The sequence below is a fragment of the Vidua chalybeata genome, chromosome 1, assembly GCF_026979565.1.
Source record: "Vidua chalybeata isolate OUT-0048 chromosome 1, bVidCha1 merged haplotype, whole genome shotgun sequence".
NCBI classification, from domain to species: domain Eukaryota; kingdom Metazoa; phylum Chordata; class Aves; order Passeriformes; family Viduidae; genus Vidua; species Vidua chalybeata.
Genome location: NC_071530.1, coordinates 29,344,391 through 29,371,934, shown reverse-complemented (window position 1 = coordinate 29,371,934; position 27,544 = coordinate 29,344,391). Strand labels below are relative to the sequence as shown.

Below are 27,544 nucleotides of genomic sequence, written 5' to 3'. Positions count from 1 at the left end.
GAAATTTATCAACTGTGGAAGTCATAAGGACCTGACATTTGCAATCTAGACTAGAAAGGCCCTTAACAAGTTTATTTATTCAGTTATTTAATAATAGTAACAAATCTGCTGCTCTCGCCTTTCCAGCAGCCTTGGAATCAAAATAACCCAATCCAAGCTCAGCCATTTGTTTGGAAATAAAGCAGACATTTGAATAACAGCCTTCAAAATACCTAACAGATTTCTGCTAGTAAATCACTTTAGTCCTTCTAACCTTGACCTTTATATCCTTCCTGAAGAAGTACAACATTAATCAAGAAAGGACTGTTCAATACATTCCACTGTGAGAGTCTTGTTGCTACAGTATTAACCTGGAGGTGTTCAGTTGAAAATTATAAGGAATCCTTAGAGTTGGAAGGTATCCTATTCGCATGATGCATTTCCTTTCCCGGAGGCCAGGCAAGAGGCTTTGATTTTAAGTTCATTGACATACATATAAACATCACTCCAGGCTAAACCTGAAAATTCTCTAGAGATTTATGAGCTAAGCAGACATTCTGTCACTGGATTTGCTAATTTTGCCTGAACGTCGCCCCCACAACAAAAAGCCTGCCCATGCATATTTTTGAAAGACATCCAGCCTTTCAGCTCACTCCTTCTGTGAGTTATGTGGACTGACACACTAGAAAAGTGTGATTTACAAGAGATATTGCCTACCACTGAGTTAATATTCAAACATCTACCTCACTCAGTACTTCCATGACAAGAAAATACACTTGATTTTTAATAAAGGCTTATTGAACAACATGCCATGAAAATAAGTAATCTCTACTTATTGCTGAGAGAAATCTTTACAACCACTGGACTGTAACTCCATTTTGGGAATTTGCATTTTCTTACCTCCCTTTGGTTTGACATGAAAAGTGAAAAGAGGTGATGTTACATTACCTGAAGTTCAGGGCTTCTTAATACTTCTTTACAACCACAAAGGAATACAGAGGATGTCTTAATAGAAATGAAACTCTGGACAACCTCTTTAATAAGGATATTTGTGGAATATGGTACTTCTTGAATGTAATGTAATGGAAAATAAAATAAAATAAAATAAAATAAAATAACTCAATAATCAGAAAAAAGGCCTAAATCAAAATCCCCTAAAATGATAATATAGTTCTGTTTACTAAACTGCAATGGTATCTCCTGTCAAACAGTGATTTTTACTACCATCTGCTTAAGTAAAAAATATTAAATCACAAAAAAAATGTTTTGAACATTTTGTCTATTTCTTGTCCCCTGGTCTATTTTAGTAGTTGTACAATACTGTACAATTGTCTCATTGTTTAAACCCTTAGCTGTTCTGAATTACATTACTACAGCACATTTGCTTTTTGATACATAAATATTTAAAATCTATCTCTTTTTAGAATGTCTGGATGCATAATTTTAAAATTTTGACTACTGAGAGGAAAAGCAATGCTCTGACTTGGCTCAGGAGTCCCACATTTGACCACATTTTATTTGTTTTGTTAGCCCCAGTGAGAAGTGTCTTAGTGAGAAAGCTGTAAAGCAACTTAATAAAAGCATAAACCATTCTGTGAAGTCTGATGTTTGGTTGGATAAAGAAGAGCTATCCAGGCACAGTCATTAAAGTTCTTTTATATAACACAGTGGAGAATTGAGAGAGAGGGCCTAAGGAGAAAAGTACTTGCCTGGCCCTACCACAAGAACAGCCACTGAGAAATGGAATGACTATGCAAAGCTTTAAAACACTCCACAGCACAAAGACTTTGTTTGAATTGCAGTTGAAGCAAGTTTAAGCATCTGTGGCTCGTTAGATTATTATTTTATTTATTTGCTTATTTATTTCATCATTTACTTTGGAATGGGTTGGACAAAGCCTTTTTAGATTCCCTATGGCCATTAAGTTGTGATGGAGAACAGAGGTCTGAGTGTTTCCAAAATGCAAAGCTGCAAAAATTTTGGTTTTAGCAAGGAACACTTGCTTTTGGTGTATTTTTCTTGTCTTCATTGAAAAAGCCTGCTGAAACTTTTGCTTTTGAGCATCTTTATTGCAATTTTTAGGACAGTAGCCAGAACAGCTTATAGCACCTAGGAACTGGTTGTATCACTGCACTGCATCTTTTGCTTTCAGATCTTGAAATGCCTGAACTTGAGGATGTCTCGAAGAGGAGAAAGAAGAGAAGATGGATCAAAATAAGGGAACAAAATGGCATGTGGAGGACAGCATATGCTGTGTGTTCTTCATTTTCTTCTATCCTCACAACTTTTCATGAGACTTCAAAAGACTTGCTCCATCTGCAGATTGCCAAGCCCACTAGCCCATGAACATTGCTACCCCTGGAATATAGCAGACTGTCAAGTCTAGATACACGTGGTAGAAAACAATTTCTGAGTGTCTCTGTGCCTTCACTTCCCATGCAAAGGGAAGAATGCACAGCACAGTGTGTCTATTCTATTCCACACTGAACCAGGGAAGTCAGGGAAACTTTAGAATCTCCCATCTTCACAGAAATGCACATTCCACTGCACTGTTCATATCTTCTGGTGAGTGACCACAGCCTCCTATTTCTGAGGAGAATGAATATTGCCTAAGCTGACAAGATTCATGCACAGATTTCTTAGAAAGCTATCAGTCTGCCACACACCTGGACTTCCTTGTTGAAGAATTTGGCTCAAAATCTTGCTTACCATCTACATAAAATATATAAAATATCATATACATGTATAAAACTACAGTAAACAAGACCATCAAGAATACACTAGTGAGTTATACATGAAACCTCTTCTAGGTGTTATGCAGCTACTGTCCCCATATTTTCTTTTGATCTTTTTGTAATCAGTTATGAATCTTGACATCTCTCCCAGAAGAAAATGTTTGCAACATCTCTTGCCAAGAATAAAGTAAATATTAAGAATTTCCATTTTTATTTGCTTAATTTAATATTTCTTGGCATACATCTTACGTAAAAGCCCACATTAGACACACCATTCAAGACACTGTCTGAATTTTAAGAACATAATACTTTGTGGTAGTCTTAACTCAAATACTGCAGTCCCTTGTAAATCTGTTCATTTCTGCCCTTCCCTTTGAAACTTCTGGCTCTAGCAAAATCAAATCTTCTTTCCCATGGTGTTTCAATGACCAGGCTCGTTTCTTTACAATATTGACACTACCTGTCCCACAATTCCTTTTCATACACCCCTCCCCTCCCCCCACACACACACAGAGAAAGATGCATTACTGAAGCATTCACTACCAAAGAAAACAACATATGAAAAAACACAATCGTATTGGCACAGGTAAATTACAGGAAGAATTTTTAAAGTAAAATGAGTTGGACTGCAATACTCAGAGAAACAGTAGCAGGATACAGAGCATTTTTCATCAGGTAGTTGGTTTGCATCCAGCTAGATTGGTATGTTGGAAAATGGTTAATCTTTTATGGTTGCTCAGCAGTGTATGCTAAACAAGCTGAGTCTCTGTATAAATTGTTGGACACCAGGTAGTCACATTGCTGCAGCTGGGAAAAATCTGTAACCTTGATCTTTCTAAAAAATTAACAGGATCAAAAGATTGACCCTTTCCAATCTGACATTTTCATGCTAGAACTGCAAAAGTCAGCAAAAGATAAGGAAAGGATTAGGACAAGACTACTGTTTTTAAGGACTACCATCCTGCATATGTTGCTCACTATAAAGCAACTCTTTGGTAAGAGAAAAAAGATTCACGAACTTTACCACAAGGCAGACTGCATTTTAAGGCACATCCCTTTACCAACTACCAAAAGGGTTAGAAAGTAGCACTGAAAACTCAAAAGAAGAGGAGAAAAAGAACTACTTGCACATGATTGTTTTGTCTAATGTATACCATATAAATACACATATAAATGAAGACTAAGTCCAGTTTTTGTGTTGGATTGTACCTTGCCTTGCCTGCTGCAATTTCAGTCACCAATGGAATAGTTAGAATCAGTTTTCATTTACTGAGTAAAAACTGACATGGATAGAATCTCTCCTATATGAACTCTGGCAAACTGACTTCATCTATATGCCTTACATGTAGGGCCAATGAATAATATTCCTGGTATTCTTAAAGTAAGGCCCATTATTAAAATGACAAGGGATGCAGAAACAATGCTTTGAGCACAGTAATAAATAGTAAAACTTGTATACCTATACATACCAAATCTGCAAATTCTCATTTGTGTTATTTGATTGTCTCCATCACTTGACGTTTGGTGAATTGTTTGATATTCCTTCACAAACATTCCTTGGAAATAACACAGAAGATGGCAAAGAATAAAACACAGCATGATAATATACACACATCAAAATTAAAACAAAGATTCAGAGCCATGAAAATCCCAACTTTATTCCAAATCTAACTTCAACACTTATATATTTTCTAATGTTTCATTACATCATTCTATATCACTGGCATCTTGACATCTGTGGCTCAACACCACTTACTTAACCAGTTCATAGTCTAGCTGTGCTTTGAATCATCTTGGGGAAAGGAAACTACCATTAGTCTTTCCTCAAGGGCAACTGTTTCTTCAGCCATGACTGGACATCCATCAAAAATAAACATTTCACTTTTTACTGACATGATAGGGCACTACCCTAATGGCTGGTGTGGCTCTTATGTCACAGTGACAGAGGAAAACAGCCATAGCGATTTCCATCCCTCATTAGTTCATTAGTCACCATCCAGTGCCCTCTGACAGCCAAAGACCCTAAACCACAGTTCCTATACACAGCACAGTACATGGTGATGTTAAAGTTGAGATAGGCCTACCCAAGCCTGGCATGACTGAACATCTGACCAGCACACCTACAATCTACAAAGACCCTTCCAGAGCCAAGTGTCTAAGACTAGTCAGCCATTTCTAATGAAAAATTACAAGGCCTCCATCTCATTGCCTACTTGCCAAAGCAGTCCCCCAAAGCAGTACCAGGGTTTTTTTTAAGTGTTTAACATTTCTGAGTTTCACAAATTCTCATGCAGTCAGGGAATTTCACTCTCATGAATTACTGGATTACATACTATAGAGTAATTATCTTATCTTTAAATTCTTTTACTTTGTGTACACAAAAAACTAATCAGTTCCTGAAATAACCTTCCTCATCCCAGAGGCCTACACGATTATCAGATAGAGAATGGATAAACACTTCAGGGGAAATATAACATTTTAGGGTGAAGCTTTAAAATGTATGCCAAGCATCAAAATCAATGTGTGCCAATTTTTTTCTAACACTTCCACAGCACACAAGCAAGATGCTTCCTCTATGTATCAAGTATTCATGGAAGAAATTTAGCTACCAAAACCATGTAAAACAATGTCAAAGGGGTTTGCACATATAAAGCACACAGGACACAAGAGGTGAAATGCAATGCATCTTTTTCAACATACCTACAATAACATGCAAGAATGAAAACACTCCTTTGTGATCAAAGACCACATTTCCCTTACATTTCTAGCATTAATATTCTCTATTTGCACTTCAACTATTAAAAATATATATTTTGCAGAATTGCCTATGAAGGAAATAGCACTCGGAATTACCCTTAGGGATCTGATCTATAGGTGGCTCTACACACACTGTATATAAGGCATGTAAGCAGTCTTTGATATTTGATAGTCAACAATCACATAATTTAAGTTATGCATGTGTGTAACTCCCTTGCTGTACATGCTGTTTTGATCTCAGTTCCACATACCAATAGGAGCAAATCAATAGCACAACACTTTATCTAAGTATTCCACACATCTACAGCATCTTTCATCAAAGAATCTCAGACCAAGAAAAAACTCTTTGCAGTCATATTTGTAAAAATACAAATATAAATATATGCTAATGTGAAATAAGATAAGATTTCCCCAAAGGTGCTAAATATTCTTTGGAAAGAAAATATTTTTGCTCTTTTCAACATTGCCCCTTCTATTATACTGCCTCAAGCCCTATGTTCCCTATGACACTATATTGACTTGGAAACCACTGGCAAATATTTCAAGGCAGCTGCTGTGCAACAAAGATTTAAATAGCGAAGATGTAAGTCAGTCTCAAAGGACCATGTGGAGGGCTGATCAGCCCTCAGACTCAGGCAACAACTGGAAAATTGTGAAGAGCATAAAATAAAATTGGCACAAGATTATTTTTTCTAGTGATCAATCAGAACTGAAATAAAATATCTGGAAAAAAAAAATAAGCATGCTTTCCCTGAAACTTAAGATGTCTTGTGCAAAGTGCTACAAATAGCAACAGACATGCAAGATAAAAACTGAAATTCTATCCTTTGGGGGTCTTCCTAATCTCTTTAGATAGGCAAGGAACCTGTGTCTATTTCTGTAAACAGTGACTTCTATGATTTGAGACAATTATTGGTGACTTCAGGAGAGCCAAGACTGCTTATCCTTCTTGAACACAAAAACTGTCTAAAGGGAACTGGCATTCCACTTCCTTCCTTACAGCTCTGGATGTTCATTTTATGGCTTGCCACCACTGAAGTAAAAATTTGTATATCTGGATAAAATTAGTGAAATACAATCCTGTAAACACAAGGTTCTGGTTAAAAGCCTGCACAACTGCTCGGAATGCTACAGATACCATGTTAACTTCAAGAAGGGCTCTCAGATTTGTAATATTTTTATCTTTATGTTGTCTTTTAGAGATCTTGTACCTCCACAGTATATTGTGGGGTTTTTGTAATTTTGTTTTTACAATTTACTTTAACTTGCAAAATATTCTTCAATTGCATTCATTTCCCTTTAAAACACTAGTGAACCTTGATGCTTGTCAGGAAAAGGCAAATTCATCTTATTTTGCCTGCACTAAAAATAAAATGCTTCAAGAGTTTTGAAAAAAAGACAATTTCTCAGCTATCCCCCATCTACAGAAGACTCAACTGCAATTTTAAATTAAGGAATTTTATTCTTTCACTAATCTTTCCACAAAAGACTTTCAGAATTATATCTACCACTCCCATAACTTAATGTTCTCTAAAAACCCTATTAGGGGTTTCAGTCATAGAAACAGATGATTTTTTCCCCCAGCAGTCAAATTGTCAGGTGCATTTCACGACTGTAATTTGATTCCAATTTGTACATATCTTCTTTCTTCAATAAAAAAAAAGGAAAAAACCCTCACTTTTCTTTTCAAACATATGATTGGCATATTTACTGCATAATTGCAAACTACAACTGTGGTTTCAGATGTTATACCCCTGCACAGAAATGATAGATTAGCCTGCTTTTACTTGCTTTGAGGTAAATGCTGCCTCTGTCCCTTTTTATCCAGAAAATAACTGTGCAAAATTGCTCTTCCGATATGTGTGACTTTACATTTTACCCACTTCCAATGTTTATGTATGAGCATGTATATATATGCACAGCAACTAAAATATTATATTGATTAAATACAAAATGTATAATGGAATGGAACTGAAGATAAATCATGCATGCACTAAGTTTAGCTGCATTCACAAAGTGCTTCACTGCATGTTATTAACAAATGAATATTAAAAAAATATAAACCCCCAAATCCCAGTTCTCTTAACTCATGGTAAAACATAATATAAATATATAAGAATGTGAAATATGCTCTTCCTTCCATATCATTGTCTAAGAAAACAGAAAAAAAAAGGAGAAATAGCAGTAACAAGTTCAGTATAACCAAGATGCCAAGAATCTGATGGGCTTCCGGAAAAATTACCAGGGGCTATCAACACAAGCCAAAAATTTTTCACTCCATAGGGACTATGGAAAGCATGAGAACCTCTGGAACATTTCATGTTCAAGTGCAGCCAAAAGCAGCTTCAAAGTGCTTTTTGGCTGGATTGTAAAATCTCACCATGATATACAACAGATATGATGACACTGAAGTCTGCATCCACCCAAGTCCATCCATCAAATATTATTTATTCTGGATTGATCAAGTGTAATATCCCTAGCATAGTAAGGGAAATGGACTTCACAGTAAGAACAGAACCAAAAATTGGCACATGTTCCTTCACAGAAGAAGTTAATAATTATGAATGAGATTAAGTGGGGAAACACTGGCTGGATAAGAAAGAAGGTACTGGGCACAACAGATTGAGGGTGTAGGTGAAGACATACAAAACCACAATGTCAAGAAGGAAGGGGAAAATAGTTCTGAAGGCTGTTATGGTGTTGGGAATGTCTTACTTACCTATCCTCAGAACTCATGTACAGTGTGATTAGCCATGGAACTAAAAATAACTTATTTTGTTCATTATAGAAAGGCAAACAAGAAGTGTGGTATTTGTGAATGAATGCATGAAGACCTGAGACTGGAATTCAGAATATGTTACACTGAAAAAAGCAGAAAAATGGGAATGCTGCAGAATAAGCTGTCATTAATGCATTTGTATAGAACTGCTGCAAGAAAAAATCAGAATCTAAGATGATCGTGGATATTAGAGGTGCCTAGCTTAAGAACAAAAATTATTTTTGGGCATCTAATAATAATGAAGATATGCTGACTCACAGTACAAACTTGGAAGTACTGAAAAGAGACAATAGACACATTTATGACATCAAGAGACAACAGACAAATATGTCACCAGTCAGGAATTAGGTAATAAAATACTTTCCAAGAAAATACCTGCTAAAAAAGAACATAAAGAATTTAATATAATTGCTGAGCCAATGGATTTTTTTTTTTTTAAATCCCACATGCTAAACTGTCCTGAAGACAGTTGTTGGGAGGAAGGCAATTCAGTTTCTAGCTAATTCCTTCTCTGGTGAAAAGTCTCCATTCCAAAAGCTCGACACCTCTGCATGTAAAGTGTCCGTGCTGTGCATGACTTTCCTGCTACTATAGATATCAAGAACACCTGTAGAGTCTTGCCTTTGCTAGGAGGGATCACTTCAGTCCTACTGTATGACTCCTACTTACGATGCTTCTGCAGGTCTGTATGATCATTTTACTCCAGTCTACAGCTGGCTCTGGCAAAGCAGCCCAGCTGGCATATAAACTTTCATGCTTACTCCTCAGAAAGGTCTCTATATGTGTTTTTCTTAGGTTCCTCTTAACACAACTAAGAGAAACCTGAAAAGCTGTAAATAAGCTATCTTCTCAAATATGTAACAAAATTTTGCAGACTCTAAAGATTTCGGTCATTTTAGGATAGCCTGCATATAAGACACTGTATTTTTCCTAAAAATAGCGCCAAAGAGGCAAGGGCCAGGGCCCTGAGCACCCCCATCTTCAAGCTTGGATGACTGAGTTAGTGACTCCAACTTGTCAAGTACAAACACAACTCTTCCACTAGTAAAAATTGTTATGAAAAAGCTAGAAGCAACCCTCTTCTCAACCCTGCTTTCCTTGTTTAGCTTTGGGAGCTACTTTTAAGCAGTCTTTACTGTTGGCCTCCTATGTCTGCACCTGGTCTGATGCCTCCCTGACCTTGACCCACACCCACTGGCTCAGCTTCCTGGCTTGCCCTGGCACCTGCCACCTCACTAAGATCTTGACAGGTGATCACCAGGCTGTGCCTTGGGAATTTTCCAAACATGTCTGAGCCATCACTGCTTACAGTAATATCATGAGATAAGCTGGAACATCTCAGATCCTTGCAGTGAATTTACTACCACTGAGTTTTACCTGTGGGTGCTGGTTCATAGTGGCTGAACATGAGCCAGGTGGCCAAGAAGGCCAATGGCATGTTGGCTTGTATCAGAAATAATGCGTGGTAGTCTTGCTATCCTTGGCAGTGGTGAGGCCACATCTAGAGTGCTGTGTCCAGTTTTGGACCCCTGACTTCAAAAAAGACATTGAGGTGCTGGACTGAGTCCCAAGAAGGGCAAAGAGGCTGGGGAAGGGTCTGGACCACAAGTCCTGTGAGGAGTGGCTGAGAGACCTGGGGCTGCTTAGCTTGGAGAAAATGAGGCTCAGGGGAGGCCCCGTCACTCTCTACACTGCCTGAAAGAAGGCTGGACTCAGGTGGAAATTGACCTCTTCTCCCAGGTAGCAAGGGATAGAAAAGGAATTTGCCTCAAGTTGCACCAGGGGAGGTTTGTGTTGGATATTAAGAAAAAACTCTTAATGGAAAGGGCTGACATTAAAACAGGATGCCCAGGGAAGCAGTGGAGCTGCGATCCCTGGAAGTGTTCCAAAGGTGTATGGATGTGTACTACTTGGGAAATGTAGTTAAACAGTGAATACGGTCATGCTGGGTTAACGATTGGACTCGATGACTTCAGAGGTCTTCCAACCTTAACAATTCCAGTATGATCCTATCCCAATCTCCCCCTCCTAGAATGAAGGGAAACAATCACCACATTTCAGCAGGTGTTCCCAGCCAGCCTCTTGGGCTCTCGCGAAGGCCCAGGGCTCCGTCTGCTTTTCCCTCGGCGCCATTGGCGCTGTGTTCGCCTCCTCACTGAGACAAACCCCCCGGGCCCGCTCCGCGGCCGCCCCAGCGCCCGGCGGGACAGGGCGGGCGGCGGCTCCCCCGCCCCTCAGTGCGGCCCCGCCCCGAGCACCCGCGCGCCGGGCATTTAAAGGGCCCATGGCGGCCGTGCCCGGGCAGTATCTCTGCCTGCCCCTCACCGCCGTGCCGCGCTTCCCCGGAGGCGCTCCCTCGCCGCGGTCCGAGCGTTCCCGCGGGGCTGCCGGGGCCCGGGGGAGCTCCTGCGGGGGCTCGGGTAGCGCGGGGGGGCGAGCAGTAGGGCCCGGTGTGCGCCGGGGACAGGCGAGCGGGCGGGGAGCTGGATTCTTTGGATCGCGGACGTCGTGGGCGAATAAAACAGGCGGGCGGGCGGTTGCGCTGTTCCTGCCGCGGGGGGCGCGGAGCGGAGCCGCCGCCGGGCCCGGCGTAGATGGAGCCCGGCAGCCGCGGCGCCGCGCCCGGCGGCGTGTCGGTGTCAGCCGTGCTGCCGGCGGGCGGGAGCGGGGAGCGCCTGGGCGGTGCCACCCCCAAGCAGTTCTGCGCCGTGCAGGGGAGGCCGCTCGTCAGCTACGCGGTGCGGGCCATGGAGAGGTAACGAGCCCGGCGCCGCTCGGCTTCCGACCGCGCCCCGCGGGCTCCTGCCGGCCTTCGCCGGTCCCCGGAGAGCCGCAGGCAGCCCCCGCTGCCCTCGCCTCGGGCCCTGGCACTAGGGCGTGCCTAGTTTGCGTTGCGGTGACTCTCCGTCCCTCCCCGCCCGTTCACACCGGGAGGGGAACGAGGTGTGTCTGGGCCCCCTCCCCTGGGAAGAAGTCCCCGGCGGGACCTGGGCGCTTCCCCCACCCCAGCCTGGCTCTAGCGCCGCCATCCCGGTTGGCTCTCTGCCTTCCTTCCCCAGCCCTGTCCATGCTTCGAGGCCGTGCCGCATTCCTTGGCTCTTGGAGATCATCTGTTCGAGGCCACTCAGCCTCGAAGCTCGACGGTTTGTGTAGCTGCAGTGGCTGCTTTGGTGAGCTGTGATGCCACCGCAGCTGTTGGAGACAGTCATAGGACTTTCCATCAGCCCTGAAAAGCGATCTATTCTGCCACTGGAGATGGTCTTTATAATGTCCAAAGGCTTTGAAAAATGATCCACTCCTCATGATGGGATGAATGAACTCGCTGATGTACAGGACTGCATTATGGTTCACTATTGCCCATGGTAAAACACCTTGCATCACCAGGAAATTTGAAGGAAAAATGTTTAAGTTATAGTTGCTGAACTAGAAGCTGATGGTTTATGTAGTGTGAAGGTGCAAGTGTAACTTTCCCAAGTTTATGTTGTAGTGATACCTCAAGGAGTAACGGGTACAAATTGAAAGATGAGAAATTTAGGTTAGGTGTTAGGAAGAAATTCTTTACTGTTAGGGTGATGAGGAGCTGGAACAGGTTTCCCCAGGAGGTTGTGGATGCCCCAACCCAGGTAGCATTCAAGGCTAGGTTGGATAAGGCCTTGAGCAATCTGGTCTGCTGGGAAGTATCCCTGCCCATGGCAGGGAGATTCAGGCTACATGATCTTTAGGGTGCCTTCCAACCCTTAACATTCTATGATTCTATGTTGGAGCAAAGGATTAAAGTAACGGGATTTCTTAGCAGCCAGGTTTTTCCTTTCCGTAAGGCTTTTGAGTTCTAGGCATGTGACTGACAGTTAATGTATTATTGTCAAATGTTAGCATTATGTAAGTCTTGTATCTAGTGTCACTTGAAACACCGCAGGTTGGAGCAGAGTGTCAAGGGGAATTCTGGATGTGTTGCAGTAACCTGTAGGAAAACAAACCTTTATATTTTTAGAGAGAATAAATGGGGAGGAGTGGAGATTAGTGAAAGAAATAAAATTGCCACCATCTCCCAAAGTTTTTAACACATGGAAACTTGTACAACTTCAAAACTGGGGCTCTTTTTCCATTCCCACCCAGGGAGGCTTCCGTCAGGTCACTTGTTACTTTATGAAAGAAATACTTGTTTTCTTTATTTGATTTTCAACAGCAGCCAGTTGCAAAGCTAAGCACATCAGTAAGCAAAGTGTCCAATCCAAAGCTTGCCACAGCTATAATTTCTGCCAAAATGTCATGGGAATCTACAGCGATGAATTATATCCTCACTCAGTGTATTGGAGACCTGGAAAAGAGAACAGAGTGAGGTTTGGGAAGGAAATGTTAGGCATCTTAAAAAAAAAACCAACAAATCTTTATTTTTACTGTCAGTAAGCACTGAGAAAATAGCTGTACTTTGAGCAGCAGTATTATATTTGTCCTAAAGATGCAAAAAATTAGGTTGATTTCTTGTTGTGCAGTTCTGCCAAGTTGGTTGTGAGAGTAACAACTTGGTGCTTTTGCTTAGGAGCTCAATAACCTCTGCCAGTGCTCTGTCAGGCAGAGCTTCCTGCCATGTCTTCTGAATTGGAATGTTGATTGGTATAGATGTATATGAAGAGCTGGGAATGGATGTACTCCAAAGCTTGGGATGGCTTTCATTTTTATCTCAACACTTTTACTTCTGGCTCTGAAACTGTGAAGGATGTACCTTGTTCTTGCTTTGTGCCTATGTAAGCGTGAGCATGTAATATTGAGGAACTGCAGTTTATCACATAATCTACCCAGAAATGGCAGATTTTGTGTTCAGCCTGATGCTTTATCTCATGTCTGTTGTTTACCTGATGTAACTGAATGGGTCATTGACTCATTAGCCTGTAACAAGTTCTGTTGAACTGGACATCTCGGCTGGTGAGACTATTTTGTAGCTTTTTTAAATCTAGAAAAGAGGTAACAATGTATAGACAAAAATGCATGAGCAGTTCAAGAATGTGCAGCTGCTTTGATTTTTAAAGATCGGTAGAAGATTTTTATGCTGTTCAGCAGAAAGTAGTGAGACTCTTAAATATCAATGTGGAAAAACGGGCAGATGAGACAGTTATGTACTAAGTATTTTTCTCCATTGACTGATGCATATTCACTGGCTCTATAGGTCACACAATTACAGTTTTGTTAAATGGATCTACTCTGATACTTCTTTTTGTCCAGTTGTCATTAGCTTTTTGTTTTGAAATAACCTATAGTTACAGCAAATTTCATGGAGGTATCTTTTTTACCATGTATGACTCATAAGGAGCATTTTATTTGAGTGGTTTCTGTACATGAGATCCTCCAAACTATCTTAATATACCATATAACATAAAAGCTTCCTGCTACCATTTTTGTACTGTAAGAGTATATATAGTATATATATTGTACTGTAAGAATATATTTGTGTTAATATATTTTTTCATATATCAATAAATCAATATATTTTCATATATCAATAAATTAATAACAAAGCTTTTATGGAGCAAAAGGAAGTTATACTTGCATTCAGCAAATGGATTTTGTTCTTGATGCTTCTTTTTCTCATTTGATTTTTAATAAGGTTAGCAAAAGTAATGTAATGATTTATCTTGTGCCTCTGAAAGTTTCTGTGATGGTGAAAGATCCTATCTAACACTGCTAAAGCCATCTCAGCAGCGACTGCCTGGTTCTGGCCTTGTTTTGCTGGTCTCAGTAGGTTATATTGAATAGTTTTTTAGTGGCAGAGTAAGAATTGCAAGAGATTGAGTGTGGGTATTTGAGCCTTATATCAGATTTCAGCACTGGTTTCTGTGTGAGTCAAGTGGTGGAGGGTTAAATCTGGGTCACATATGTACCTCAGCATGCCATTTAGGTGATACAGTTTCAAAGTGGGCTTGTTTCATTTCCTCTGCAGCCTGTGTTTTGAAGGAGTAGCTTAATCTGTTGCAGAGTTAATGAGCTCCCCTACTTTCAGTTCTAGCTCAGCTACTGTAAGTGTTTGCACTTCTGTTTGAAATTTACTGGAACAATACCATATTTCACTAGGCAGCAAGTCTATATGTAGGTGATGATGAGGAGGATAGCTGCAGGAAAGAAACATATAGTCCTTTCTGCCTCATTGTTTGCTTTCTGCTAGTATTGAGGTCCTCCCAAGGCAGTTGTAAAGTGATTGTAACTGGACATTTGGTCAGACTTGATTTTCCACTTTGGAACCACAGCCTGTGTTGTATGGAAGCATTAGAATTGTGTGTTGTTAAAGAACACTGGGGGCACAGCATTGTGATCTTTTTCATGTCATGCTGATTCTTTCTGAAGCTTCATCCAATATTACAGTTATGAAATTGAAATGGTGTTTTTAAACTGGATTTGAGCAGTAGACTGGAAAATCCAGTAAACTGGAATCTACGCAGTCCTGAGTAGATTATTAATTTATTATGAAATCTTTCTGAAGGAAACGATGTGACAAATTAAGGGAGGAAAAAAAAAGATTCATTTATTGCCAGATTGAGTGTATACTACTTCTTTCTACTTCTTTAAAACATTTCGCAACATTTCCATAAGCAGATCTTCAGAAGAGCTAGCAACCTGTGTAGTGCACAGCTCTCATTCATTAAAATTTGTAACATACTTTACTGGATTAGTACTTTTCATGAGTTTTAGTGAGACAAACCCATAGCTGTTCTGTATGTAATCAATCTAGGGGATACCTTTATGCTCTTATATGAATATGTTGCATCCCTAAATCCCAGCTCTAATTATAGAACATGGGTCCAGAATGAGTTTAAGGACATGCTCAAGTTTACAAATGTGTTTATGCAGACACAGGGTGGAGCTGTGACCGCATCCTGTCACTTTTTGGTGTATTGTACCACTGGAGGCCTTGAGCCATTCCACCCCCTCTGTACAGAGATTTATCACAGGCTGGCCAGTACTTGTGTTCTCCTCTCCGCTTTTCAGAAGATGCTGTGTACTACTCAGTTGCCTCATAATCTGTTTCCTTTGACTCTAGAAAGGGCAATGTCAGTGCTCTTCTGGCACAGTCACAGTGACTGTGCAGACTGTCCAGTTTCTGAGTACTGTGTGAGGCTACTGTCTTTCTGCAAATTGAAATGCAGAGCTCTTGTTCCCATTTAGTGTGAAACAGCTCTTTCTGAATTTTGCTTTCTTAAATGACTGACTCTCAGTATTTAAAGGAACTGAGACGAATCCAGTTAGTTTGCTCTAGTTCCAAATTGAAGTAATGCAGAAGTGCTACGTTTTGTAGTTAAATATAAGAGTATGCCAGAAATCATATGAGAGTTTTTTAAACCTTTTGATGGACCTGTGGTGAGTGACAAGTTGAAATGAAACTTGAAGCCACATGACTTCAGATTTTACATTTGAGCAACTTTAATGCTTAAAGAATGCTGAGAATATGTTGGTTTGGCTGTATTTTCTGCCTTTGGTAATAGTAAAATGAAGATAAGGACAAGTATTTTTCTTTTGAAGAATTATAATAGCACTTTATTTTATTTTAAAAAGTTATTTGATGATTCCTTGAAATAGTTTTCCATGGAGTATTATTAATTAGAACCCCCACCCCCATTAATAAGGTGGAAGATACTCTGTTGTTTCACGTAGTTCTAGGCAACTGATTTGTAACACATATTAATTTTGCTTTTGAAGTAAGTATAGTTCCCAGGCAATGCCTTCTCATGTGTCATTGTAGAAATCAGTATCTTGAGCCTGTGTAGTTCAGAACTGTGAATTTCATACTCTTAATTTTCTAACTGCAAATATTTAGTTCTTAGTATCTTCATTCTTCTTGTATCTGCAATATTAGTTCCAGTAGCTTTACTAGTTTTAGTTGAGACAGTGTATTGCACTTGTCTCTCTTTCTCTCTAGTTAGGTGTGTAAGCTACACATGGGTAATTTTAACATAGTAATTATTTTTTAATCATTGCTCATCTGTGAGTTTCTTGTCTGACATGCTAAAATGCTCTTCTGCCATCTGTGGAAACACAGAAAGGGAACACAATTACTTTTTTATGTTCTCTACATAGGTATTTAGAAAATAGGTAACTTCAATGGATTTGAATTATGGTATTTCTGTTGTTTTGAAATACAGTATGCCACATATCACTAGAATTCGTATTCCTAGATACTTTGCCAGAAGTATGATTTCAACCTAGCTTCAATAATGGTCTATGTGTCATTCACTTCCCCCCACACAACCCCTCAGTTCTAGAGCAAGACTGATACCAATAGTAAAATCTTGGAGCTCTCTAAAAATGTATTTTGTTATGGTATTATTAACTAGCACAGCTATGTTTTTATGTTTTTATAGCTTCCTACAGAAGAAACCTTTGTGTTTATAAATATGTATTTTTTTCAAACTACCAGTGTAATGTTTCTTGTCAATATTAAAGTGTTACAGTTTTCATTCATTACCATTCAGTCAATTACTGCTGATGCCTGTCTTGATGGTGATCTTTGTTTCAGACTTTTTCTTGATTGTCTTTATTCCCTTGTACACCATGTGCTTCACTGGAACATGGAGTATTCCAGGCCACAGAATTTACCAGTTTGTTAGAAACTGATTAGCAAACTGTCCCTGTTTGATTTAGAAGTTCTGTTTGAAGTTAGGAATGGTGCTCTAGTAAGAAATGTTTTCAAGGCTTTTGAAGAGTTACCAGAATGTGCCCCTCTGCAAAGTGGTTGTTGGAAGCAAGTCCCTTCCCAGAACTCCAGTGTCATTGGTATAAATCTTCTGTAATAGCTCTCCCTTAAGGAGTGGAGTACAAAAACATGGACTTGATTATATCGAAAAGTGCTTTATTTAGCCATCTTGATTTTTTTATTGTTTGGAATTTCTTTTTTTCATATATCTCTACTTTATTTAGTCATTCATGTCTACTTTCTCTGGTTTTGTACTGATTTTTCTAGGATAAATTGGATATCTGACATTATTGTGGTGGTCTCTCCTGAAAATATTGAAACAATGAAGACTATCATTGAAAAATATGGCCACAAAAGAGTTACAGTAGTAGAAGGTGGAATAACTCGTCACCGGTCGATATTCAATGGACTGAAAGTGTTTGCAGAGAATGAATTTTCCAGCCATTTGGTCCAGAAGCCAGAAGTAGTGATTATCCATGATGCAGTGAGGCCTTTTGTTGAAGAAGATATTGTTTCAAAAGTGGTTATGGCTGCTAAAGAACATGGGGTATGTACTATATAGCAATGGAACTCTCTAATGTGCTTTATACTGTACAGCTTAAAATCATGATTGATAAATCAGGAATTTTCTAGTGATTTTATTAATGTGTGATGAGTTTTTTTTAAAGTAGAACAGATCCAGATTCTCTATTATGCAGAGAGGTTAGGTGGGGGAGGTTGACATTTTTAAATGCTGCAGGTATTATTTGATACAGGGAATAATTGTTGCCATGGAGACTGTCAGTAAGCTATTGAATCAATCAGCAATTTGTTAGTTGAAAGGTAGATGTAAAGATAGTTTACCTCTTTTTCCATGCAGAATTATCACCTAATGCTAGAGCAGATCTGTTTACTAATAATAGCCAAAGTGTGTGTTCTGCATTGGCTGACTTGCAGACTTTGTGCTTTCATCTCAAACTTATCTGCAAATCCTGAATAAGCAGCAAAAGAGCTGTCTCTGTATTAATGCTGAAGTGTTCTAGAACCAAGAAGCATTGCAGACTGCTGGAAAACAGGGTAAGTGGGAAGCCTCCAGCTGTAGGTTGGATATTCTCCTGTTTAACATTGCATCTGAGGACTGAGATTACTCACAGAAACAAAAAAAAAATCTGAGAAAGTAAGTGATGTATGAAGGGGAAGAGTTGGTAAGAAGTTGTGTTATGCAAGGAGATAGGAGATGCATGGACTAGCAACAGGAGGAACTGTTAGATGAACTGCCTAAGTCAGAGATGTAAGAAGTCATGACTTAGCCATAGGTTTGTTTGCAAAGTTTGCTATCTTTAATTTGTTCTTGAATTCTCCATTAATGACATGCATAAGGCTTCCCTGCTTCAAGGACATGGTTTGAGGTAGAAGTAATTAGTGACAGCAGATGGTTTGGGTACTAGAAAACTAGGAAAATGTACCACTGGTTGTCTTCTCCAGAAAATGTGGTAAAAGATAATTAACAGGTGGTTCACAATTTTGACAGTGGAATAATGAGTCCAAAGAACGAACCATGGTGTTTCCTTAGTGCTCCTATGCCTTCATAGGGGAATATATAGCTTGTTAAAATATTTATTATTGGTGCCTTAAGCATCATTATGAAAATCAAATTATATCAAGTCTCTCAGAACATTATGTTGCAAATCTAATATATTGAGCCTCTTCTTAGTAGGCCTGTAGTTTTTTAGATAGGCTTAATAAGAAATGGCAATAAAAGAGAAACTGCACTATAGTTTTCTAGTGATCTAGAGCATAGATTTCCAGTTATTGAAACTTAAACTCTGTTAGGTCAAAAATATTTTTAAAGTTCTTTCTCATACAGCACAAAATAGCATTTCAAAATTGATTCTCTTGCAAAGACTTCCAAATAAATCCTCTTTGAAAATTAGTTTTAAATGTGATTCTTTGAGAGTGATACAAGAATGGAGTTAATTGTACTGGTTTTGGGTTGAAATGAGAATAACTTTTCTGAATGTGTTTGTGTTGTCTTTGCATGGTAAGGTATATCTCATTTGAATTTAACTTGTTCAATTTTTCTTGAAAGTTTTGTGATTTTAGTATAATATTTTCTCCTGGTTTTCTTTTTAATTGAATGTAATGTATTTAAAGTAAAAAAGTAGGGGGAACCAAGGCAGTCTCCGTGGACCTTCTCAAGTCAGTGTATTCTAGTTCATCTGAACTTCTGACAGGTAAAGATTTCCTAACCTGGATCGCTGAAGTATCATTTGATCTCAGAAAGGTGATTGTGTACATGTATAATAGTCTATTCCATTGCATAACATTTGTCTGAAATGTGTGTGGTGGCTTTCTGTGTTGGCTGAGATCCACTGGCTTCAGCAAGGCTGGGCCATCAGAGAGATGTGTGCTCAAAGTCTCGAAAAGCTAGGTGCTATGATAATACATGACAAAGTAATTAAATTAAGGAACATGAGAAGAATTTAATTTTATATAACAAATTGGAAAACCATCTTCCCAGAGACAGGTGGCTATTTCCAATTGAGAACTACAGAATTCTGAGGAACTAAATGGAAAGCTGTGACTTTCTCAAAACTGGTATGCATGGTTTTGAATATCAGAAAAAATTGATCGAGAGCAGTTATCATGTTTAGTTCTTCCTATGGTCAAATTCTTTGCATATCTAAAAGGATGTCAGTTCTTCAATCTTTCAGTACAAAAAGTAATTACTTCCTCTTGCATTATGTAGAAATGTACAAAACCTGGCAGAAACATCATATTAAATGACTTGTGTTAATAAGGGTAATGCTGTATTGTTATATGTCTGCATACCATATAGGTAACATAATTATGAGAAGCTTTAATGTTGTCTAAAATGGCAATTGATCAAGTAAGTTATTCACTTCTAGCTGCCAATTGTCAGACAAATAAACTGCTTTAGTACACTTACTAATCAGTTTGTTATTTGCCTGTGGGAATAAAAATGTGTACTTTAACCAGAACTAATAAATTATACCTTAAACCCCCCAAACAACTCCTTGATTATGTCAAAATATTACTTTGTAACCAATTAAATTCCATTTATGTTTTTGGGGTAATTTTGCAATTAAAATTATATGTTTCTAGAAACAAATTCTTTGCAGCCAGTAAAAGCTGGGAAAAATGGAGGCTTTGGAAGGCATCAGTCCAAAGCCTCTAGCAATATCTCATTGCCAACATTGCATTTTAAACAACATAACTAAAATGAAAAATGCTTGCATGAAAAAGAAATCGGGAAGGTGGGGGAGAACTTGTCAGTTCTGCTATTGAGAGTTTACAAGAAGTAGGCACATCCAAAGACTTTTTTTTTTTTCTCTAGTTAACATAAACTAGATTTGAAAGTACAGTATTTTATGTTGAAAGGACTAAGTCAAAATGGCATTCTTAAAAGCTGGTTTCTGGAAGCTAACATCATTACTTTATTCTGAGCTTTAGCAAGGACCTGAACAAAGCTTACATGCCAATACAGCTGTACAGTACTACCCAGTCTCGTGGACTCCTACTCAGAGGCAGTCGGTCAAAGTAATACCCCAGATAGAAAACACTACATGTTGTGCTCAGTCTGTTCTTCTTGTGCTGTCATTATCACTCTTACTGTAGCAGAAGGCTGGAGCAGAAAACATGGACCCCTGTGGATCCTGTTTCATCCACTGATTTTTCTATCTATGGTTGCTGAGTTACATTAGCAAAACTTGGTGGGCGGCAAACCAAAAACCACCTCTTTTTCTTCACTGACAGTAAAGGAAGATTTGGGTGCATAAATAAGATGATCTGGTGTGGTGTACTTGAATGGGGACAGAATGCTGGAGTGGTTCTGCCCCCTCTGACCTTTCTTTGCACTTTTGTTCTTGGATCTTTTTGTTTTCTTGTCTCCTATGGTTTTGCCATATATAGACTATTTTACACATGGTCTTTGTCCTCTTTGTTATGTTCAAAGACTGATTTTAGCCAGCTGCAAATGCTGCATCAGTGACAAGATTGTTTTTAATTCATATTTATACACTGGGTCATCTGAAGTTATGCTCTGCCTGTGTTATCAGAAGTTCTGCTTTCATTGTATGCTTGGTACTTTGCAGGACTCTCACTCCTGTCCTGTCAGAGCCCTGTGCAAAAACAGAATCAAGAACTGATGACATATACTTGACATGAATGGAATGAGTTATGTACTTTAGGAGAGTGACTAATGTCAGTGTAAAAATAATTATTAATGAATTGTAGGGATGTTACTCATCAATTTAAGAATAAAATAACATTTTAGGACCTACATGCTCGTAGCCTACTAGGGCACATGGAAGACAGGGAGGGGATTAGAGAGCACCATTATGGCTTTACCAAGGGCAAGTCCTGCTCAACCAACCTAGTGGCCTTCTATGATGGAGTGACTACATCAGTGGCACAAGGAAGAGCTGTGGATGTTGCCTCTCTGGTCTTCCCTAAGGCCTTTGACAGTCATCCACAATCTCCTCTCTAAGTTGGAGGAAGGATTTGATGGGTGGACTGTTCAGTGGAGGAGGAATTGGTTGGATGGCTGCATTGAGAGGGTAATGATTAACACCTCAATGTCCAGCTGGAGATCAGAGACAAGTGGTGTCCCTCAGGGATCCATACTGGGACCAGTACTCTGTATTATCTTCATAATTGACACAGGCACATTGGGATTAGATGCACCCTGAGCAAATATATAGATGACACCAAGGTGAGTGGTGTGGTTGATATGCCTGAGGGGTGGATGCCATGCACAGGAACCTGGACAAGCTCAAGCAGTGGTCCTGTGTGAACACTGAGGTTCAACATGGCAGGTGCAAGCTCCTGTATCAGTAAAGGCTGGGGAATGAAAGGGTTGAGAGGGCATTTCAGAAAAGTGGGTACTTGTAGATGAAAAGCTGGTCGTGAGCTGACAGTATACACTTACAGCCAGAAAGCCAACTGTGTCCTGGGCCAGGAGAGTTGCAGCCAGCAGGTTCCGGGAGGTATTTATGTCCCTCTACTCAACTTTCATGGGAACCCACCTGGAGTACTGCATCTGGCACTAGGGCCCTCAGCACAAGAACGATGTGGACCTATTGGAGCAGGTCCAGTAGAGGGCCACAGAAATGATCAGATGGATTGAACATCTTCTGCAATGAAAGACTGAGGGAGTTAGGGTCAATTAGCCTGGACAAGAGAGCTCCAGAGAGATTTTATTGTGGCCTCTCAGTATTTGAAGGGGTTTATATGAAAGATGGCAAAAAACATTTTAGCAGAGTCAGTTGAAATAGGACAAGTGGTAATGATTTTAAACTAAAAAATAGTAGATTCAGACTAGATAGAGACAAATATTTTTTTACAGTGGGGGTGGTGAAACACAGAAAGAGTTTTCCTGAAGAAATGATGGATGCCCCATCCCTTGAAACAGTCATGGTCCAGTTGAACAAGGCTGAGCAACCTGATCTCACTCAGAGTTTGAGACATCTGTGCTCATTGCAGCAGGGTTGGACTACATGACCCTTAAACGTCTCGTGAAACCCAAACTATTTTATGATTCTGCATTATTGTAAAGATTAGGAGCTCCTTAGCAGCCCTGAATGTGTGAAGCAATGAAGTGTGGTTTTACTGTTGTAGAAAAAACAGGAATATATTTTTCCTTTTTAATGGATAACTATTGAAAGCATAGTGATGTTTCCATAGCTTATGGCATTTTTGGTCGTATAGAAATTAAAACCTTCTCAGCCAAGTTGTTAATAGTTTTCCACATTGAATGGAGAACTAATGCATTGTTAGTAAATACTTGTAGTCTTAGTCCTAACAAGATGCAATGTTTGATGGTGGGGGGGGCATTGGTAGGGGAAAAACAGCTCTGTCATTTCCCAGTCTCAATTTAAGTGCTTTAGGTGATTCATCATATTTATTATGAAGATGCAACTCACCCAACTGAAATACATAAATCATAGACAGAAACTCAAATTACAATCTCCCTTTCTCTTGGCATCATTTGTGTGTTGTACTAATAGGACCCACAACTAGTATTTTTAAAAGGTGCTTAATCCACCAGTTTTTAGTTTCTGGAAGTCTACACACATTATTTCCTTCCCTTCCTTCCCTTCCTTCCCTTCCTTCCTTCCTTCCTTCCTTCCCTTCCTTCCCTTCCTTCCCTTCCTTCCCTTCCTTCCCTTCCTTCCCTTCCTTCCCTTCCTTCCCTTCCTTCCCTTCCTTCCCTTCCTTCCCTTCCTTCCCTTCCTTCCCTTCCTTCCCTTCCTTCCCTTCCTTCCCTTCCTTCCCTTCCCTTCCTTCCCTTCCTTCCCTTCCTTCCCTTCCTTCCCTTCCTTCCCTTCCTTCCCTTCCTTCCCTTCCTTCCCTTCCTTCCCTTCCTTCCTTCCTTCCCTTCCTTCCCTTCCTTCCCTTCCTTCCCTTCCTTCCCTTCCTTCCCTTCCTTCCCTTCCTTCCCTTCCTTCCCTTCCTTCCCTTCCTTCCTCCCTCTTTCCATCTTTTTTTTTTTGAGAAAGGGTTAGTTTATTCCGAAAATAAATTCTGAACATAGTTTCCTGTACTTAAGTGGTTGTTTGGGTAATTTTTACGTAATGTCTATAAAATGTACCCCCTTTGAATTTAGAGAAACAACATATATAGTACTGCTGTTTATTTGAGGCTAGTTACAATCTATATGCTTTATCTGAGAAAACAATATTACATTTGGGAAATGAAGCAGAATTTAGCAAAGATAAGTCTGTTTAGTACTCAGATTTCTCCTTCCTGCAGCAGATAAAAGGTTTAAAGAATAGTTCCTTAAAATAAGGGAAACCTTATCTTGTCCAGCTTGTGTGAGAAGCTGAATAAAGGCCTTGGATCATTCTAGCAACTCCTACATGCCAAGATGTGGAAGAGGTTCTTAGTCATAACTCTCTGACTAAAGACTAGACATGTAAATTTTACTCCTTTTCACCAAATATTGCATTGAAAAGAAAGATTTTCTGAGTTTTGAAGCAGAAATGTTCCCAGCTGCATTTTGGCTGAGTTTTTAATCTGAGTGGTTATGGCAAAGACAACACCAGCCCTGCAGGTTAGGTGAAGCTTCTGAAAGCCAACTTGGCCTGTTTAATATGCTGTAATAGTTTGCTGGACTGGTTCTGTGCTTATCCTCCTGTTTCCAAGAAGTAAGTGGGCTGTAGTACAGAAAGAACGAAAACTGCCCCGAGGAGCCCTGGAGCATGTAGAAGAGAATTAGTGAGTTATCAAATCCACACATACATGTATTAAAGTCACTATTTGAGCCAAACTGACATGGTAAGGTGTAGTGATCCATATTATAAAAGCCCTTGATAACAGAAAGTGTTAGATGAAGCCCGTATAAAGAGGTGTCTTGAAATTTTGAATTTAATGGACTGTAAAGGAAAGAAACTTGAGTCCAAGGTTTGCTGCAAAGAGAGGCACAAGCAGTTCTGAGAGAAGCAGCTGAGCAACTTCATGAGGCAATGACATTTGATAAGCATGTGCAGAGCTGCTTAGGGCACTGCGTGACCACAAACTCTAGTGCCCGTGGGGTTTGGTTGCTCAGGACTGTATGCGTGGGAAAAGAGATATTAATTAAACATTGCAGTTTTGCATTTGGTTGATTAAATTGTGCAAGAGTCTTCCTACAACACATTGAGACTTTTTTTCTTCTTTATAAAATGATGGAAATCATGTGTTAAATGATGAGCAGTGGATTAGTAGCCTTCACATCATGATGTTGATTTTGTAATGATGCATGCTATCTGGAGGTAAAATATTCTTCTTAAAGTATAAACCCCCTAAAAACAATTTCAACTCCTGTGGCAGTTGCATTAAGATTTCTGCTCCACTGAATACAAGCGCTAACTCGTCCTTATATTGATTTACTGTAATATGCAAAACCTTTTGTGGCAGAATGCATGCTCACTGATTGCTTTTTGCAATGTAAATCAGTATTTGGGGTATGAAAGATGTCTTGCTGACTGTAAGTTGTGCTTTGTTACTTGTTAATGCAAGGTAATGCTATGTTAATGCAAGGTAATGCTATGCAGTCTTGTTAATTTTAGTGGCAAAAATTATTGGGTTGGTGTTTCATTAATTTTTAGAGCAGATGTTTTGTTTAAATTTTGCCACCTAGATTTGCAGTATAGCACGAGTTAGAACAAGAAAGTGCTGGTAGCTCATCTTATTGTCAGTTATGTTGAATTAATGCCAAAATATAAAGCTGTAAGTATGATTTAAAATGCTTCAAAAATATTGAAAACTGATGGGGGGTTACTGGCCATATGATTTGCTTTAGAATATTTGAATTGCTTAGACTGAATTATACATGTTATAGAATCCATTGTAATTGTGTATAATTTGCAACTATTGCTGTCAACTGAAAAAAATAAATAGGTCGTAAGAAAGTCTTGAGACTCTGCACCAGCATGTGCTGCTCTTTAGGTGAGGGATGCCATGTGTGGTGTGTATCATATACTTAATATAGATTGTTAGTAGGATTAGACAAGCTCTATACAAAACTTTAAAATATTTTTTAAAAATGTATCTGGAAGAAAAAAAATCTTGTTAAACATTTCCAGTTATTGCACTGTGACAAAAAATAGGTTAAATATGTTGACTAAGTAGTAAGACCTTTTTAGCTAATAATATGACAAAAAATATTTTATGTAATGTACTGTACTATTGTATCTATGGAAAACACTTGCTTTCTTGACCATTCTTGAATTCTCACAAGGGATGCACAGATAAAGAATGCAGTAGAAGAAATGCTATATAATTTGTATGACACATTAAAAGTGTAAATATTGGTTTAATCCTGTGAACTTTTGTAATTTATGCTTCATTGTTTTAAAAATTTATGCTAGTAGTTCATGATACAAGAACAACATAAATGATATTCTTATGACTTACTTTCAGTCTGTTTTTTAAAAAAATCCAATTTTGATATGAAATCAAATGTTCACATAAATGCTGTGTTGTTTGCACTACCACTCGTCCCTTTTCCTGAGAGCATATGTACTTGGTTTTGCTTCTTTTCCACTTATGCTACATTTTTGAGTTTGTTTTCAATGCTGTGTGTTGAAAAATTGCAGCCTGTGATACATCTAGTTCTGCTTCTTTCCTCTACTTTAAACATCTATATATTTTTTTTCATTTATGTATTCCTATTCTGTCTTTTCGAGGGGAATCTTTTCTATTTTCTCTGAGAAATCTTATTTGTTCCACAGAATGAATAACTTTTAGAATTTAGCATGTGATTGATCAGGTCAAAACAATGTTTACTGATGCTTAGAAGTAAATGCTTTAAATACAAAAGAACAGAAATTATATAAAGTAAAAAAGAGCAGGTGTGATCTTAATTTTTGAGCAACAGTTGCTGTTATCTTCCTTAGCTTGCTTTAGCTAATTGGGGCTCTGACATGTCTTGATGTACATGTGCTATCCCCAGTTACTCAGATAGCATATTCTGATAAAGGTGACCTCATTAGAAGAAATGTTTTCTTTTTCTAAACAGTGTAATAAATATACATTACATTTGTTTAAGGCATCCTATGTCTTTGAAGTCATTTCAATGTACAACATAGTGTCAGCTCATTAACATTGGATCAAAGTGTATATTAAATTTCTGATTAAACATCCCTTCTCTTTCAGCTAGGAATAAACACAATTATAACTTCTTCCTTCCTGGTGTTGGTTTAAGATTAACATGTGCCCAATTTTAGTGAGTTTGACTGTTGCTTCTAGCCAGCTGGGTAAACAGACTTTAAGGAAATTTGGTGAAGTTTAGCATACAAGCCTTTTTTTCCTAGTGTTCAAAACTCCTTACATGTGTTCTAATTAACCTTCTTTTTGTCTGGCTGATGATTAGGTTTAATAACTGTGTAAGACTAGGCTTGTTTAACATTTCAACCAGTTCTGTCCTTGGGCAATTAAAAGCTGCCAGTGCAAATGTGTCAAGATAGCTGAAATTACACTGGCTGGTGATACTGCCTACATAAAAGAAATTCAAGTGCTCACTAATGAGAATCAAACATGCCATAGCCATAAGTATTACGAATTTCGTCTTTTGGTTTTTTTCTTTTCCCCAACAAAATTCAAAATAAGGTAATTTAAAAATTATTCTTTTTGTTAAAGAGGATAGCCTTGCAGAAATAAGATAATCCTTTTTCTTCAGACTTAATTTCTAATGGATACACAGCCCAGGTTGCAGACTGTGCTTGATTGTCAGTAGAAGGAATAGGCAGAGGAATCCTGGCCCCCACAGCACAGTCACATAAGTTATGTCTATGCTATGTGGGAGAGTCTGGGTGTGAGTGTGAATGAAAGTATGCTATGCCCTGGACTCAAATTTATGTTTCTGCATGCTAATGAGCACTTCTGCCTTTATTGTGGTGTGCTATTCTTTACTGAGTCATCTTGCTTGTCCTGTAGTCCTGACTGACTCCATGCTGTATGTGGTCCTTCAAGAGAAGTGTGCAGCTGGTTTGGGGGTGGGGGGGTCTTTTGGACATGACATTTACAGAATGAGTTATGGGGGCAGATGGTGACTGATTTGAGTTGAAACCACGCAACAAAGTTGCTGCCTTGCCTTGCTATCCAGAAAGTAGGTGGGTTCTGGGTGCAGAA

The 27,544-nt window shown here is 39.0% G+C and overlaps 1 protein-coding gene across 1 annotated transcript in view; it reads left to right on the top strand.

Moving 5' to 3' along the window:
* Window positions 1–10,826: 10,826 nt before the first annotated feature.
* CRPPA (CDP-L-ribitol pyrophosphorylase A) overlaps window positions 10,827–27,544 on the top strand; it is a 105,075-nt gene continuing 88,357 nt past the window's right edge. Inside the window, exons 1-2 of the mRNA XM_053966297.1 lie at window positions 10,827–11,005; window positions 17,198–17,477. Of these exons, the coding sequence (XP_053822272.1) occupies window positions 10,845–11,005; window positions 17,198–17,477 (441 nt within the window). The 5' untranslated portion in view covers window positions 10,827–10,844. The remainder of the gene's footprint in view (window positions 11,006–17,197; window positions 17,478–27,544) is intronic.